This window comes from Hemiscyllium ocellatum, chromosome 12 (assembly GCF_020745735.1).
Source record: "Hemiscyllium ocellatum isolate sHemOce1 chromosome 12, sHemOce1.pat.X.cur, whole genome shotgun sequence".
Lineage (NCBI taxonomy): Eukaryota > Metazoa > Chordata > Chondrichthyes > Orectolobiformes > Hemiscylliidae > Hemiscyllium > Hemiscyllium ocellatum.
In genome coordinates, this window is record NC_083412.1 from 43,128,552 (window position 1) to 43,146,765 (window position 18,214).

An 18,214-nucleotide genomic window follows, 5' to 3' on the forward strand; every position below is an offset into this window, starting at 1 on the left:
CATTAATGTCACATGCTATGTGTTATTTTAACCATAAGACCAGCACAACTTAAAATGAATTGGTTTTAGTTTATTAACAGGAGAAAAATTAATATTGTACATATAAGTTAACGATGCATGGATAAGAGATGTATTGAATTAATAAGTATCATACAGTGGATCACTTAACACTTCATTCACATACTGTTTGCATTTGTCTTTTATATGCAGCCATAGTCAGTACTTTCCACTTAAACTTACACTCTTTTGCAAAATAGTTCTGTTAAAATATTAATTTAAATACCATTTCTGTTTGTCTGGGGATCATTACAGTATAACTGTGAAGACATAATGTCGTGAAACAGTGCACATTTATTTTGCATCAGGTATCAGAATTTTACAAAATTAGTTCTGTAAAACTGCTGATTTTGATGATGGGATAAAACCTTAATAATTTCTGATAATGCTGACTCCCATGCCAAGGTATTGCATTATCAAATGGTTTAAATTAACATTCAATTTTTGTACAAACAGATCTAATTTACAGCTAGCCTTAATATATGAATTATCAGTTTTTCACAGTATGTTGTCATTTGCACATCGTATAAAATGTTTTCAGTGGTAACTCAATGACAATTATATCATTGTCATGTAATGAAGTAAACCAGCTTTTCACAGAATTTGCTTCTTCTTCCATGCTATTTTGCAAGCTTTTAGGAATGTGTGTAATTAATTTATAAATGCTTCTTTTGGTGCAATCTCTTAAAAACTAAAATTCAGATCTTGGTAAGCCTCTAAGAGGTAACTCAAGTCCTTGATTCTTTTCTCTCCCTGCCAGAACCCTAACAATTGTTGCCCATCCATCTTACAGTGTGAACAATATTGTGGTTGGAAAGAGTACTTTCATCCATCAGGAGGAAGTCACATGTTAGACAATTACCGGCCAATTGACTGGCAGAGACTCTTTAATCTCAGTGGTGCCATCAGGATTATAGGAAGCTCACCACATCAAGGAACCTTGACTGACAGTTAAGCCCAAGGTGTTGCCAGGCCTAGGTGGTAGGTGGAAGCGGGGGTATTAGGAGGGAAGGGCTATGGGTGACCAGATTTGGATGTTAGGGGGGAGGAGGTGGGGAGGAGGAGATGACCCTGGAAGTGGGTGAGTAGGCCTTTGTTTGTCCCAGGGTGCAGAGGTTCCTCCCCAACACCTAACTGCATGCTTGCACTGCACAGCATCAACGCACACAGCTAATTTGGTCAGGTGTTAGCCTCTCCCCCTTGGGTGTAGGTTCCTTAAATGCTCATTATCTGGACACTTAAGGGTGACAACAGGTGTAAAGGTGGTTGGACCACTTGGTGGATCCCTGTCTCCCATTTGATTCAAACAAGTTAGTGGAAGAATGTAATATCCATCCCCAGAGGAACTAGTGATTTAGAAATTCCACAAAGAGAACCACAGGAATAAAAAAGTGTTTCTGAAACAAAAATATCATGAATCTTGTGCTTTCTGAGGAAAAAATTTACAATTTGACAAATATTTTCTAAACTTCTAGAATGTTTTAAATTTGGGCTCCTACAATTAGCTACCAAAGTTGAGACATTTTGAACATACTGAATTGGAAAAATGTACATTAATAATCACTAAGTATATTTCACCTTCAGTGTGATACTCTGTAAAGATAAACAATGATCTCAATTCATTTTCCAAAGCTAGCAAGGTGTATAAGAGTCAAATAGCATCCTCAGTCTTGGCCCAGCTGGGAACTGTTTAGCCCTGCATTTACCTTTGAAGTGGGGAGACTGTCTCAAGAAGTGATCTAGTGAAGAAATTGCATTCACAAGAAATGCTGATCAGGAAAACACAGGTCCTTGGCCCAGATTGTCCATCCACTTGGATTAATAAACTGAAAATCCAGGATACAAGCTCCTAATTTCCTGTCTAATGCAATTCACAAACACTGCATCTTGCTGGGAGCACCTGATCGGGGAATCAGCCTTAATCCATCTGCAAATACCATGCGAGTGAACTGTCAAGGAATTAATACGTTAATTTTCATTGCTTGAAGACCATGTCCAATCATTTTGGGAATCATCTGGCATGTTCTAACCTCCCAAATCCATATATGATAACAGCAGCAAAGGAACACAATTATTAAAGGAAGCTTGCCACCACCCCAACAACACATCCTTTCCCCAATCCATACTTAATCTATAAAATTCCCATAAATACTACTGATCTGGCCATGGTTCAGATCGCTGGGCCATTTTGATTCCCTCCACCCCTATTCACAACGCTCACTGGTATCACCACACAGCAGCAAGAATGGCTCTACAAAGTCACTTGTGGAGACAAAAAATATCTCAGTTGTTCCTGCAATTGTTAATATCGCTGAGAATCAAACCAAATAAATTGGAGCTATTGCATTGAGAGGGTAGTGATTGGAAAAGGGCTAAACAAGTGGTGAGAAACGATTGATGATGTAACATGAATCCTTGTCATGAGGAAGGTGTTTTATTGCTGTTTTACACATTTGAGCTTTCACCTTCTGTTATGGTATCATGAACATCGTTTCGACCATTTTGTGGTTTTACTGCAGGCCGCGTTTCATCTGTTTCTTGTCCATTGTATTTCCTCCTGTAGTAGATTTGTGATAATAAAGTGATAAGAAACATTTCCATGATGAGAAGTTGCTGATTCATATCTGGAAAAGATTGAACTGCAATTAGCTAATTGAACAATTAAGTAGCCAAAAGATTAATCACAGTAGAGGTTACCTAAATCTTTTGTGTAAAAGTACAAAAATAATTCGAGCAGTTTTGTGAGGCTGTGCTATTAGTATTCAGTATAGCTAGCAGCAAACACAGATTTGACAATGAGCCACAGTGTTCTTGCCTCTTTCTGATCTGACATTAATGCTATTGAGACCTTGCATCTGTAACAAAACATTTGTTTCCAAGAAACTGTTTTACATATTGACTTTCCAGCATATTCTCTCTGTTTGTAAAGTACATGCTTTCATTCCAACCATTCTTAACTTCTACCACTTAGGAACATATGAATCATTAGGATCAAAAGAATAATTTAAATTAGTATTGATAAGTAGTGAAAATTTTTCATGCATTCTCCTCAAGTAGAAATTTACAAGGCATTGTAGTTTGAAAATAAAATTGTATTTACAAATAACATACATGCTCCTCTGGCCACAGGTGAAAACGGAGGTGCACAGGCTATGCTACCTGCTGATGCTGTTATATTGATAATTAAAGCTTGCAGTTGATTAAGAATGAATGAAATCTGTAGAAAGAAAAAAAAACAGAAAATTAAAAATCACAGAGTATAACATAGACAATGTTAAGCAAACAAAAACAGAAATTGCTGGAAAATCTCAGCAGACCTGGCAGCAGCATCTGTAGAGGAAAATCAGAATTAATGTTTTGGGTCCAGTTAAGCTTCTTCAGAATCTTCAGACTCTTTTTCAGTTCTGGGCAGTACAGTGGCTCAGTGGTTAGCACTGTCACCTCACAGTGGCAGGGATACAGATTCAATTCCACCCTCAAGCAACTGTGCAAAGTTTGCATATTCTCTCTGTGTCTGTGTGGGATTCCTCCTCCTCCCCCCAACCCATTCCAAAGATATGCAGGGTAGGTGGATTGGCTATGGGAAATGCAGGTATAAGGAAGGGGGTGGGCCTGAGTAGGATGCGTTTCAGAGGGTCAGTGCAGACTTGATGGGCTGAATGGCCAGCTTCCAGACTAAAGGGATTCTAGATGCTGCCAGACCTGCTGAGATTTTCCAGCAATTTCTGTTTTTGCTTCAGGTTTCCAGCCCTTTTGGTTTTTTGCCCATGTTAAGCAAACCTGTACGACAGAAATTAAAATTTGTTAATCAATACTAAAACTGGCTCAGAGAAAAACATGGTGCTTGTCAAAACTTTAGGAGCTAGTTTATTCTCCAGGGAACATTCTTGTCAATTCTCTTGTCAATGCAGACAGGGAAAATTGGGACCACCCAAAATCGAATCTTGTGATCAAATTGAGAATTATGTATTTAATATTTTCCCTCAACATGCTTCAAATGGGAGACAAACATTTGGTGAGTCAAATAGTTAGGAAATGTTAAGCTGCTTTATTTCACATCCAACACATGAACATAAAGAATGACAACACAGAAAAATCCCATTTCACTCAATCTTAATTCTTTTCTTACATAATAAACCATGACGATGGATAAGGTAAAAAAAAAAAGGGTCTTTTCCCCAGTCCTATAGGGTATATTTTGTGTTACTTTTCTTAATTGATTACTTTGAAATGCAGGAAATGACCCCTTGTCTTTCAGTATCCATAGGCCTGGGCTGTGGCCTTACACTACACATTTGCTTGGTTTTAAATTTGCTGTCTGTGTCATAGAGTCATAGAGATGTGCAGCACGGAAACTGGCCCTTTGGTCCAAATTGTCCGTGCTGACCAGATATCCTAAATAAATCTAGTCCTATTTGCCAGTATTTGGCCCATATCCCTCTAAACTATTCCTATTCATATACGCATCCAGATGTCTTTGAAATGTTGTAATGGTACCAACCTCCACCACTTCCTCCGGCAGCTCATTCCATACACACATCACCCTCTGCATGAAGAAGTTGTCCCTTATGTCCCTTTAAAATCTTTCCCCTCTCACCATAAACCCTTGGACTCCCCTATCCTGGAGAAAAGACCCTGTCTACTTACCCTATCCATGCTCCTCATGATTCTATAAATCTCGAACAGGTCACCCCTCAGCCTCTGGCACTCAGGGGAAATAGCCCCAGTCTATTCAGCCTCTCTCTGTAGCTCAAACTGTCAAACTCTGGCAACATCCTTGTAAATCTTTTGTGAACAATTTTGAGTTTCATAACATCCATCCAATCACAGGGAGACCAGAATTGCATGCAGCATTGCAATAGTGGCCTAACCAATGTCCTGTACAGCCGCAATATGTCCTGCCAACTCCAATTGTCAATGCACTGACCAATAAAGACAAGTAAGCCAAATGCCTTCTTTGTTATCATGTCTATCTATGACTCCATTTTCAAGGAACTATAAACTTGCATTCCTTGTTCAGCAACACTCTCCGGGACTTTATCATTAGTGCATAAGTCCCGCCCTGATTTGCTCTTGCAAAATGCAAGACCTCACATGTATCTAAATTAAACTCCATATGCTGCTCCTCGGCCCATGGGCCCATCTGATCAAGATCCCATTGTACTCTGAGGTAACCTTGTTCGCTGTCCACCACACTTCCAAATTTGGTGTCACCTGTAAACTCACTAATCATACGTCCTATGTTCACATCCAAATCATTTATATAAATGACAAAAAGCAGTGGACCCTGCACTGATCCGTGTGGCACACCACTGGTCACTAGCCTCCAGTCTAAAATGCAACCCTTCACCACAAACCTCTTCCTTCTACCCTTGAGCCAGTTCTGTATCCAAACAGCTAGCTTTCCCTCTATTCCATGAGATCTAACTTTACTATCCAGTCTACCATGAGGAAGCTTGTTATAGATGATGTCTATTGCTCTGTCCTCATCGATCTTCTTTGTTCCTTTTTCTAAAAACTCAATCAAGTTAGTGAGGCAAAATTTCTCACGCACACAATACCATGTTGAGTATTCCTAGCCAGTCCTTGCCTTTCCAAATTCATGTAAACCATCTCCCTCAGGATCCCCTCCAATAACTTACCCACCACCGATGTGGGGTTCTCCAGTGTACAGTTTCCTGGCTTCTCCTTACCACCTTTCTTAATTAATGGCACCATGTTAGCCATCCTCCATTCTTCCAGCACCTCACCTGTGACTATCGCTGATACAAGTATCTCAGCAAGAGGCCCACTAGTCACTTGCCTAGATATCCATAGAGTTCGAGGTCCTGTTGAGGTTGAGGTCCTGGGGATTTATCCACCTTTATGCATTTTAAGACATCCAGCACCTCCTGCCCTGTATTATGGACATTTTTCAAGATGTCACCATCCATTTCATCACATTCTATATATCCCATATCTTTCTCCACGGTAAACACTCCTGCAAAATACTTGTTTAGTACCCTACCCATCTCCTGCAGCTCTACACACAGGTGGCCTTGCTGATTTTTAAGGGGCTCTAATTTCTCCCTAGTTACCCTTTTGTCCTTCATGTATTTATAGAATCCCTTTAGAATATCCTTAAACATATTTGCTAAAGCTCTCTCATGTCCCTTTTTTGCCTTCCTGACATCCCTCTTAAGTATTCTCCAAATCTAAGGAATCGCTCAATTTCTGCTGCCTGTACCTGAAATATGGTTGAAACATGGTTCCTTTTTATTCTTGACCATAACCTCAATTTTTCTCGTCAGCCAGCCTTGCCCTTCACTGTATCGTCTCTGTCTCTAGACTCTCATTACTTTCTCTAGACTCTCATTATCTCATTTTTGAAGGCTTCCCATTTTCCAGCCGTCCCTTTACCAGTGTTCATCTGCCCCCAATCAAATTCTGAAAGTTCTTGCTAATACTGTCAAAATTGGCCTTCCTCCAATTTAGAAGTTTAACTTTTAGATCCAGTCTATTCTTTTTCATCACTGTTTTAAAACATAGTAGAATTATGCTCACTGGCCCCAAAATGCTCCTTCACTGATATCTCAGTCACCTACCCTGCCTTAATTTCCAAGAGTAGGTCAACTTTTCATCTTCTCTAGTAGATATGTCCACATACTAAGTTAGAAAATTTTCTTGTAAACACATAGCAAATTTCTGTCCATCCAAGCCCTTAACACTATGGCAGTCCGAGTCTATGCTTGGAAAATTAAAATCTCTACCGAAACCATCCTATTATTCTTACAGATAACCGAGATCTCCATATAAATTTGTTGCTCAGTTTCTCACTGACTATTAAGGCGATCATCCCCACCCAAATAACTTCCCCAGATATATTCCCAGGAATATTGTCCCTAAGTAGAGCCATAATGTTATCCCTAATCAAAAATTCCACTCCCCCTCCTCTCTTGCCCCATTTCGATTTTACCTATAGCATCTATACCCTGGAACATAGGGATGGACAGGACTGGCAGCTTAATGACTGGCTGCCAGTCCTGTCCATCCCTGAGCCACATCTCTGTAATTGCTATGATATCCCAGTCCCATCTTCCCAACCATCCCCTGAGTTCATCTGCCTTACTTGTTAGGCCTCTTGCATTAAAATAAATGCTGTTTAATTCATCAGTCCTATCTCATTCTCTAGATTAGATTAGATTAGACTACTTACAGTGTGGAAACAGGCCCTTCGGCCCAACAAGTCCAAACCGACCCGCCGAAACGCAACCCACCCATACCCCTACATTTACCCCTTACCTAACACTACGGGCAATTTAGCCTGGCCAATTCACCTGACCCGCACATCTTTGTGACTGTGGGAGGAAACCGGAGCACCCAGAGGAAACCCACGCAGACACGGGGAGAACATGCAAACTCCACACAGTCAGTCGCCTGAGTCGGGAATTGAACCCAATCCCTGGCACTGTGAGGCAGCAGTGCTAACCACTGTGCCACCGTGCCGCCCTACTATGTTCCTACCAGCCCTGTCTGATTGAATTATTCTTTTTCCCATATGTACCTGTCTCAGATTGATCACTTTCTTCACTATCTCCCTGGGTCCATTCACCACCTCCCCCACTAGTTTAAGTCCACCCGAGCAGCTCTAGCAAATCTCTCCAATAGTATATTAGCTCTCTTCCAATTCAGGTGCAATCCATCCTTCTTATACAGGTCACTTCGTACCTAAAAGACATTCCAATTATCCAAAAATGTGAATCCATCTCTCTTGCACTAGCTCCTTAGCCATGCATTCATCTGCTCTAACCTCCTATTCCTACCCTCACCAGCTCGTGGCACTGGGAGTAATCCAGATATTATTACCCTCAAGGGTGGCCACTGTTAGAGTATTGCACGCAATTCTGGTCTCCTTCCTATTGGAAAGATGTTGTGAAACTTGAAAAGGTTCAGAAAAGATTTGCAAGGATATTGCCAGGTTGGAGGATTTGACCTATAGGGAGAGGCTAAAAAGGCTGGAGCTGTTTTCCCTGGAGCGTCGGAAGTTGAGGGGTGACCTTGTAGAGGTTTACAAAATTATGAGGGGCATGGATAGGATAAATAGACAAAGTCTTTTCCCTGGGGTCGAGGAGTCCAGAACTAGTGGGCATAGATTTAGGGTGAGAGGGGAAAGACATAAAAGACACCTAAGGGGCAACCCTTTCACACAGAGAGTGGTACATTATAGAATGAGCTGCCAGAGGAAGTGGTGGAGGCTGGTACAATTGTAATGTTTAAGAGGCACTTGGATGGGTATATGAATAGGAAGGGTTTGGAGGGAGATGGACCAGGTGCTGGCAAGTGGGACTAGATTGGGTTGGGATATCTGGTCGGCATGGACAGGTTGAACTGAAGGGTCTGTTTCCAATGTGCTATGACCTACTTTTTAAACTGCTGCCTAACTTTCTACATTCTCTTCATGTGATCCTTTAGAAGCTGATTTGTACACTTTGTTTTCTGTGGCCGCAGCCAGAGAGAGGGTGAGCATGCCAACTCTTACTGGATGGAATCCTGGGAAGTTTGATAGTGTAAGCAGGTTTTGAGAAGATTTGTAGATCAGCTTGAGGTTTTGGATGTAGGTTTGCTCGCTGAGCTTGGAGGTTCGTTTCCAGACATTTTGTGACCTTACTAGGTAACATCTGCAAAGCAATGTTGAAAATTCCTGCTTTCTATTTATATGTTGGGGTTTCTTTGGGCTGATTATGTCATTTCCTGTGGTGAAGTCACTTCCTGTTCCTTTTCTCAGGGGGTGGTAGATGGAGTCTAACTCAATGTGTTTGTTGATAGAGTTCCAGTTGGAATGCCATGCTTCTAGGAATTCTCGTGCATGTCCTTGTTTGGCTTGTCCTAGGATGGGTGTGTTGCCCTAGTCAAAGTGGTGTCCTTCCTCGTCCAAATGTGAGGTTACAAGTGAGAGAGAGTCATGTCTTTTTGTGGCTAGTTGGTGTTCATGTAACCTGGTGGCTAGTTTTCTGCCTGTTTGTCAAATGTATTGTTTGTTACAGTCATTGCACGGTATTTTGTAAATGATATTAGTTTTGCCCATTGTCTGTATAAGGTCTTTCAAGTTCATTAGCTGGTGGGTTTGTGGGCTACCATGATGCCAAGGGGTCTGAGTAGACTGGCAGTAATTTCTGATATGTCTTTGGTGTAGGCGAGAGTGGCTCGGGTTCCTGGACGCGTTTTGTCTGCTTGTTTGGGTTTGTTGCTGAGAAATCGGCAGACCGTGTTCATTGGGTACCCATTATTTTTGAATACACGGTATAGGTATTTTGATCATGTAACATTTGAACCACAAGAACATATGCTTCTTATGATCTTTGACTCAATATATAAGGGTGTTTTTGAAAATCCAGAAGGCTTTGTTTATTTTGGATGTCCATTTCCTTTGGTAGGACTTCATTATTTCCAATGACTCCATGGACTTTTACTGATATAATGTCACAATACAGTCAGTTAAAAGAAATTTAAGATCATTTTTGAATAGCTTAAATAAATGAATAGAATAAGTAAAGAAATCAAGAATCACATTGATGACCACGTGAATAAATTCAAGTATTTGTTTTAAGTGTTCTACTTTCTATAGCTGGTGGATTTCCAAGACAACTGCTGCCCTTCTTTCTTTCTAAGTGGTCAAGGTCACAGGTTTTAAAGATGCTGTCAAAGGAGCCAGTGTGTTACTGCAGTACATCATCTTGAAGGTTGTACAGATTATGCACCAGTGGTGAAGGGAGCAAATGTTGAAGGCAGTGGATGGGAGGCCAACCAAGCAGCTGTCTCATTGATGTTGGACCTGAACCCATCCAGGCAAGTGGAGAGTATTGGATAATATTCCTGACTGATATCTTGTTGATGTGATCAGGCATTGGGGTGGTAGGGGATGGTCTACTTGCTGTAGAATTCCTAGCCTCTGACCTGCTCTTATATGTATAGGATGTTGATAGTTGATATCATCTACAGCAATGATAGTGTCACTCTATGTCAAGGGATGATGGTAAGATGGCGACAGAGTAGGACTCTTCAGCCATAACTTGTCCACTCTATCTATTTCTTTTCTTGTTTTTTTTTGCTTTAGTGGTCACTCAGCAGCCTGGCATGATGAGCTCTTGGCAGCCCAGTATCCCAGGTGGCTGTCTCCCAGCAGCCTGGTGTAGCTGTCTCCCAGCCTGGCATGGACATCTCCATGCCTGGCGTAGCCATCTCTCGGAGGCCTAGTGTGGAAGGTCTTCCAGCCCAGCAGGGCCTCACTATGGCCTTTCAGCTTCCAGATGATTCCAGAGTGATCTCCTGGCCTCATCGTAAAGCCCTGCACAGGCTGGAGTCAAAGCCTGACGTGGACTTAAGACTAGGTATCAGTATGGACTGGGTTGAAAGGACTGTTATTCTGAACTTTTTATTTCTTTTTCTTCAAATTTATTCTTATGATCTGCAATGCTGGTCTTTTTATTTATTTACTTTCTATTTTTCCCCTAAGAATTTGTCCTTAAAATCTATACCTTGGTACCCTTGTAGCACAGATGATGCCACAAATGTTGATTTGTAAACTTTTCACTGTACTTATTTGAGTAAAAGACGCTAAAGCTCATTCTAATTTTAACTTGTCTTGTTGGAGATGATCATTGCATGACACGAATGTTACTTGCTGTAGTGATTGGAAGGAGGGCCAAGTGGATATCATTGATTATAAGATCCTTGATTGGGTTAACTTGGGCCAATCAGGAAGCTTTGGCTGACAGGGAGAAACAGGAGATTCAGAAGGTCTCCTCAGTCTAAGACTCTGAGCAGGATGGTCAGAGCCTATGTACTGTGCACATATAACTAAAGGTTCACTTGGTAATGGTATACCAACCTCTGCGCAGTTATTTCACTTGTTATTTATTAGATATTGTCCAGGTCTTGCTGCATATTGGCAAGAACTGCATCAATATCTAAGGAGATGTGAACGATCCTGAACTTTGTGCACCAATCAGTGAACATCCCCATTACTAACAGTATGATGGAGAGAAGATTATTGATGCAGCTGGAGATGGTGGGCCTGCAAGGCCTTGCAATGCAGTGGTAATGCCCCAGCTCTAGACGAGAATGTTTGTGTCCAAGTCCCAGGCTGTGATAGTTACAGAGGCGTGTCAGAACATATCCAAGAAATAAGCTGATAAAATGATTATCGATTCATGCAAGTGTATTAAAAAGTTAATATTCTATAATTTTGCTTATTTTCCACAATAATGCATTATTTATTATGTCCAAGGACCTTCAAACTAATTTAGTCCCTAATATTTCTTCCCATTCATATGAAAAGCAAACATTAAGTAGCAGCAAGATGCAGAATTCAATCTACCTTAAAAAGGAGGAACTTGGGCATAATCTTCTGATTTTTAAGTTCACCTTTGACTTTGTAAAATACAATTGAAAGTGACCACAGTGCAAACACTGTGGACACACCAAGGGAAATATTAATCCATAAGGCAGGTCCACTAGAAGAAAACTGCAAAATAAGAAATCATATACTTGTTACATTTAGTGAAAATACATGTAACCATTTTCAGCTCTATCCTACAAATTATTTGTTTCATGTTTGTTGCATTTAATTACACACACTCGTTAAGCAGCTGCCTGACATTGTCTGTAAGCTATGATTCTGTGAGTATGACTATGTCCCTGACACCACCATAACTAATCCCTAAATATTACCTGTCCCACCAGCAGGACACAGCCAGCAGAGTTGATGGCAGAATAACATACAATCGGGACTTAGTTGTCCTGGAAGCCCTCAACATTGACTCTGGACCCCATCAGGTCTCACGGCTTCAAGTTAAATGCGTGCAAAAAAACCTCCTGTTGATTATTACATACAATCCTTCCTTGGCTGATGAATCAATACTCCTCCAACATGAACAACATTTGGAGGAAGCACTGAGGGTGGCAATGGTGCAAAATGCACTCTAGGTGGTGAATTTCAATGTCCACGAACAAGAGTGATTCAGTAGCAGCACAACTGATCAAGCTGGTTGGATCCTAAAGGACATAGCTGCTGGATTGGGTCTGCAGCTGGTGGTGAGCGAACCAACTAGAGGGAAAAAAACATACATCACCTCATCCTTACCACCCTGCCAGCTGCAGAAGCATTTGTCTATCTTAGTATCAGTAAGAGGGACCACCGCATAGTCCTGTGGAGTTTTGCTTTCATATTAAGAATGCCCTCAATCGTGTTATGTGGCACTATCATCACGCTAAATGGAGAAGACTTTGAATACATCTAGGAACTCAAGATCTAGGAGCCATTAACAGCAGCATTGTACTCCAGCACGATCTGCAACCTTGTGGCCCAGCATATTTCCATTCAACCATTACCATGAAGGCTGGGGATCAGCCCTGGTTCAATGGAGAGTGCAGGAGGGCATGCCAAGAGCAACATCAGACATTCCTGAAGTTGGACAATTAAACAACTGATTGGATGAGGATGCTCCACAAATATCCTCATCCTCTCAATGATAGAAGAGCTCAGCACATCAGTGCAAAAGATAAGGCTAAAGCAGTCACCGAAATCTACAGCCAGAAGCGCCGAGTGGATATTGGCCTCCTCCAGTGGTCCCCAGCATTAAAGATCCTGTTTCAACCAATTTAATTCACCCTATATGATATCAAGAAGCAGCTGAAAACACTGGATACTGAGGCTATAGCCTGACAACAATCCAGTGAAAATACTGAGGACTTGTGCTCCAGAACTTGCCATTCCCCTAGCCAAGCTCTCCAGTATGGCTACAACATTAACATCTACTCAACAATGTGACGAATTATGCATGTTATGTCCTGTACATAAAAAGCAGGACAAATCCAACCCAGCCAATTGCCGCCCCATCGGTCTACTCTTGATCATCAGTAAAGTGATGGAAGGGGTCATCAACAATGTTATCAGGTATCTATTCAGCAATAACCTGCTCAGTGACATACAGTTTAGGTTCCACCAGGGCTACTCAGCTCTTGACCTCGTTACAGCCTTGGTTCAAACATGGACAAAAATACTGAATTCCAGAGGGGAGGAGAGAGTGACAGCCATTGACATAAAAGTTGCATTCAATGGAGTGTTCATTGATACTAATGTAGCAAAACGGGAATCATCGTATATCAGGGGCAAACTCTCCATTGGTTGGTGTCATACCTGACACATAGGAAGATGGCTGTGGTTATTGGAGATCAGTCATCTCAGCTCCAGGACATCTCTGCAAGAGTTCCTCAGGGTGATTTTTCCTGGGCCCAACCACCTTCAGCTGCTTCATCAATGTCCTTCTCTCCATCATAAAGTCAGAAGTTTTAATCAGTAATCACCAAGAGACCACCTTCATAGATGCCATAATAATACTCAGAACCTGATAAGGTACAAATGCTGTTTTTTAGCTGCTCTTATTTCAGGATAGATATTGCTTCATGGTTTATTTATTTGTAACCGACTACTATTGAAGCAAGAACACAATTAAAAGTAAAATAAATTATGATTTTGGAATTTAGTAGGAACAATTTAATCTCAATCTACTTTAGATTCAGGATAACAAAAGTGAAGATCAAAAGACTTCATATAATGTACAGAGTATATTTCTGTTTATCAAAGTACAGGCTAAGTATGATGAAGTAAGTCCATATTCAGCACAACAGCTGGAGTTAGCACAGTAACCCAAAACCCGAATGTTTATTAATGATGTTCAGTCAATTTGCTTTCCACTCCTAGTGACATGGGTTTGGGGCCATTAGGTTGTGCTATTAAGCAAATTTAAGTATCTGTGGCCTGAACAAACAAATGGAACCCACTCAAACTCAAAGCACCAGTGCATGTTTGAAGGTAAGTATATGCTGTTAAACAAAGCTGGGAGGAAGTGGCAGTTTTATTAGTTGCAGGTGGTATAATCCCTCAGTTACCCTTTAGATGGTCTCTTGGTTTAATATCTCCTGTAAGTCCACCTGTGTCCATCATAATTAAGTTTAATTTACTACCCAAAATCTAGATGTGCAACTGTGCATTCTGGCAGGTTAAAATGGAATATTGAGCCTTCTATCTGAACTACCTGTCACAAACATTAAAGATTTAGTGCATCCTTGCAGAATAAGTGAGACAAAGCAAATATTTTTAGCTATTTTTAGTTTCTAGCCCATTTCCAGAACATACAAAATGTACTATTTGAATAGTGAACTGAATGTACAGTTGTAGTTTCCTTTCTTGTCAATCTCAAATTGTGATCTGACCAGTTAAAGCTTAATTTTCTAACATTGGCTCTGACTAGCCCTTTCAAAGCCTTTGTTGGAACAGACCTTGAAAATGAATCTTGATCTTCCGTTGCTGCCTTCCAACATGGAAACCTCCCAGTTCTTACATTCGCTAGGGGAAATCTAGTAGCCTTTTTAAGAATTTGCTCATAGAGTATGGGCTAGGCCATTTATTACACATTCCAAATTCCCCAGAGGGTCACTAAGAGCAACTAGATTGCTGTGGGTCTGGAGTCAAATGTAGGCCATTCAGTGGAAGGATGCCACATTTCCTTCCCACAAGGGCATTATTGAACCAGATGTCTTTTTTTCACAACAACCACATGGTCACCATTCGGGAACTTTGTATTGATTCAAATTTAACCATCTGCTATGGTGGGATGTATAGAACATTAGCTTGGCGTTTGGATTACTAGTCAGTGACATTCCACTACATCACTGCCTTCTACAAACAAACTGCCTGCTGTCCTACCAAGTGGAGAGTCTACCCCCAATGCTGCGCATGCACTAATTCAGTTGACTTTAGCATCTTGTGTCGAAGCCCAATGAAAAGAGAACGTTTATAGAGTGACATTAGCATAGTGAAACATGTCAAAACACATCACAGAAGCATGATCAAATAAAAGTGGACAGAATGTTTAAGTAACATTTCAAAGGAGGGAAGAGATTTTGGGATGGTGAGAAAGGTTTAATGTCTCAGCAATGAACAGTGGTGCTCAGAATTGAGGGGAGTGTCGACATAATGGAGGGTGAGAGGAGGTTAGAAACAGTTGGGTGAGGGTAGGAAATCAGGGCCAAGATATTTAACTGATTTGAAAAACTAGGACAAGAATGATAAGATGGGAATCAGTATAGCTCATTGAACTCAAGCATGGAGGCTTGTTGAGAATTGGACTATGGACAGGAGTGTCTTAGGTCAGATTGTGCAAGTTGAAAATTTGGAAACTGTTCACAAGTGTATAAGAATAACCAAGCATGCTGGGACTACCATCAATGGCAGAATGGAAGCCCCAGTGGATCGTGGACCCAGCCTAGGCATTAGCAGGCATTAGCAGGCAGGGTTTGAGGAGCTTGAGAGGGAAGGAGGGGGCAAGGAGGCTGGAGAATGGATTTTTAAGTTCAAATGAGAGGAAGGAGGTATCATCTTCAAGCCAGTCCTGATGTAAAAATGGCACCATCCGTACCCTCTTCCTGCCCTTTCAAAAACAGGAAAAGAAATGGGCTTCCAATGTCACCTGTTTATGTCGACTATATTTTTATTCAGAGAGTAGTAGGAGTGTGGAATGCTCTGCCTGCAACAGTTGCAGACTCACCAACTTTAAGGACATTTAAATGGTCATTGGATAGACATATGGATGAGAATGGAAAAGTGTAGGTTAGATTGGCTTCAGATTGGTTTCACATCGAGGACTGATGGGCCTGTACCACACTGTAACGTTCTAGTTCTAAGTGGGGATGTTTGCCGATGATTGCACAATGTTCAGCACCATTCCCAACTCCTCAGATATTGAAACAGTCGATGTTCAAATGCAGCAAGATCTGGACAATGTTGAGGTTTGGGCTGACAGTGGCAACATTCATCCTACACAAAATGCCAGGCAATGACCACCTCCAATGAGAGACAATCTAACTAACATTGCTTGACATTCAATAGTGTTACCAGCACTGACTCCCCCCGTAAACAACATCCTGGTTACCCTTGACCAGAAACTCCACTGAATTTGTCGCATGAACAGAGTGATTACAAGAGCAGGTCAGAGGTTAGGGATACTGCAGTAAGGAACTCAACTCCCAACTCCACAAAGCCTGTCACCATCTGCAAGGTACACATCAGTAGTGTGATGGAATACTTCTCATTTGCCTGGATCGGTGCAGTTTCATCAAAACTTGACAAAGTAGCTCATTAGATTTGTACCCCATCAACTCAGAAAAAATGAGAATGCAGATGCTGGAGAGCTAGAGTTGAAAAGTGTGGCACTGAAAAGCACAGCAGGTCACGCAGCATCCAAGGTGCAGGGGAGTCAATGTTTCGGGCATAAGCCCTTCATAAGCTCCCTCCACCATGGACACTCAGTTGCAACAATATTGACTATCCACAAGAGGGACTGCAGAAAGTCACCAATAATCCTTAGACAGCATCTTCCAAACCAACAATCACTTTCATCTAGTGAAAAGGGCAGCAGACACATGGGAACACTAGCACCTGCAAGTTTCCCTCTGAGCCTCTCACAATCCTGACCTCGAAATATGTCACCGTTCATTCACCATCACTGGGTCAAAATCCTGGAATCCCCCCTCTCAGGATATTGTGGGTCAACCTACAATGGATTGCAATGGGTCAAGAAGGCATCTCAACACCACTTTCACTAACTTGATCAAATTTTTCAAGGAGGTGACAAAGGTGATCGACAAGGGTACAGCAGTGGATGTTATCTACACAGATTTTAGTAAGGTTTCAGACAAGGTCCCTCAGAGAAGACAGAGAGTGTTAGTAGATAGAAAATATTCAGCCTGGAGCTCAGTGACCAGTCGTGTTCTGCAGGGATCAGTTTTGGGACTTCTGCTCTTTGTGATTTTTATAAGTGACTTGGATAAGGAAGTGGAAGTATGGGTTAGTAAGTTTGCTGATGACACGAAGGTTGGTGGAGTTGTGGATAGTGTGGAGGGCTGTTGTAGATTGCAACGGACATTGACAGGATGCAGAGCTGGGCTGAGAAGTGGCAGATGGAGTTCAACCTGGAAAAGCGTGAAGTGATTCATTTTAGAAGGACAAATTTGAATGCAGAATACAGGGTTAAAGACAGGATTCTTGGCAGTGTGGGCTCCACATCCATAAATCCCTCAAAGCTGCCACCCAAGTTGACTGGGTTGTTAAGAAGGCATACGGTGCATTGGTTTTCATTAGCTAAGTGATTGAGTTTAACAGCCGCGAGGTTATGCTGCAGCTCTATAAAGTCCTCTATAAAGACCATACTTGGAATATTGTGTTCAGTTCTGGTCGCTTCATTATAGGAAGGATGTGGAAGCTTTAGAGAGTGCAGGGGAGTTTTACCAGGATGTTGCCTGAACTGGAGGGCATGTTTTATGAAGAAAGGTTAAGGGAACTAGGGCTTTCCTCATTGGAGCGAAGAGGGATGAAAGGTGACTTGAAAGAAGTGTACAAGATGATGAGAGGCAGAGATAGAGTTGGTAGCCAGAGACTTTTTCCAATGGTGGAAATGGCTATCATGAGGGGGCATAATTTTAAGGTGACTGAAGGAAGGTTTAGAGGAGATTTCAGAGGTAGGTTCTTTACACAGAGAGTCGTGGGTGTGTGTAATACACTTCCAGTGGTGGTAGTATGTTATTCTTATCTTAGAGTAGGATAAAAGGTCATCATAACATTGAAGGCCGAAGAGCCAGTACTGTGCTGTATTGTTCTATGTTCCGTGGTGTCATGTTCGGCGCAACATTGTGGGCCGAAGTTCCCGTTCCTGTGCTGTACAGTTCTATGTTCTATGTTCTCAAGGGCAACTAGGGATGTGCAATAAATTCTGGTCAGCCATCAACACACAAGTCCCACAAGTGAATTTTTAAAAAAAATTAAATGTGAAATGGAAAAGTTCAATCAGCCTGTTATGGTGATAGTGGTGGCTGAGCTACTCTAGATATTGCTATTTTGGTGTTACAGTAGTAATTTGTAATTGATCAAATATGGGCAACAGCTTTGAAACATACTGCTAATATCTGGCTAACAATGTATGGTGGGACATAATGAAATGGAGATCTATTTAGAGGTCTAAGTATTCTTTCAGCACAATTCTTTTTTCAGAACATTCTCTACAACCATTATCCATCTTCCCTGAATATTATACTGCAGAGATATTGAAAAATTATGAAGAAT

General features: G+C 41.4%; 1 protein-coding gene across 1 annotated transcript in view; it reads right to left on the reverse strand.

The window, feature by feature from the left end:
* Positions 1–2,333: 2,333 nt before the first annotated feature.
* The window catches only part of LOC132820734 (organic solute transporter subunit alpha-like), a 50,266-nt gene continuing 34,385 nt past the window's right edge, over positions 2,334–18,214 (reverse strand). Inside the window, exons 6-8 of the mRNA XM_060833004.1 lie at positions 11,414–11,560; positions 3,169–3,274; positions 2,334–2,681 (exon numbers count right to left, since the gene is read on the reverse strand). Coding sequence (XP_060688987.1) covers positions 2,503–2,681; positions 3,169–3,274; positions 11,414–11,560 — 432 coding nt within the window. The 3' untranslated portion in view covers positions 2,334–2,502. The remainder of the gene's footprint in view (positions 2,682–3,168; positions 3,275–11,413; positions 11,561–18,214) is intronic.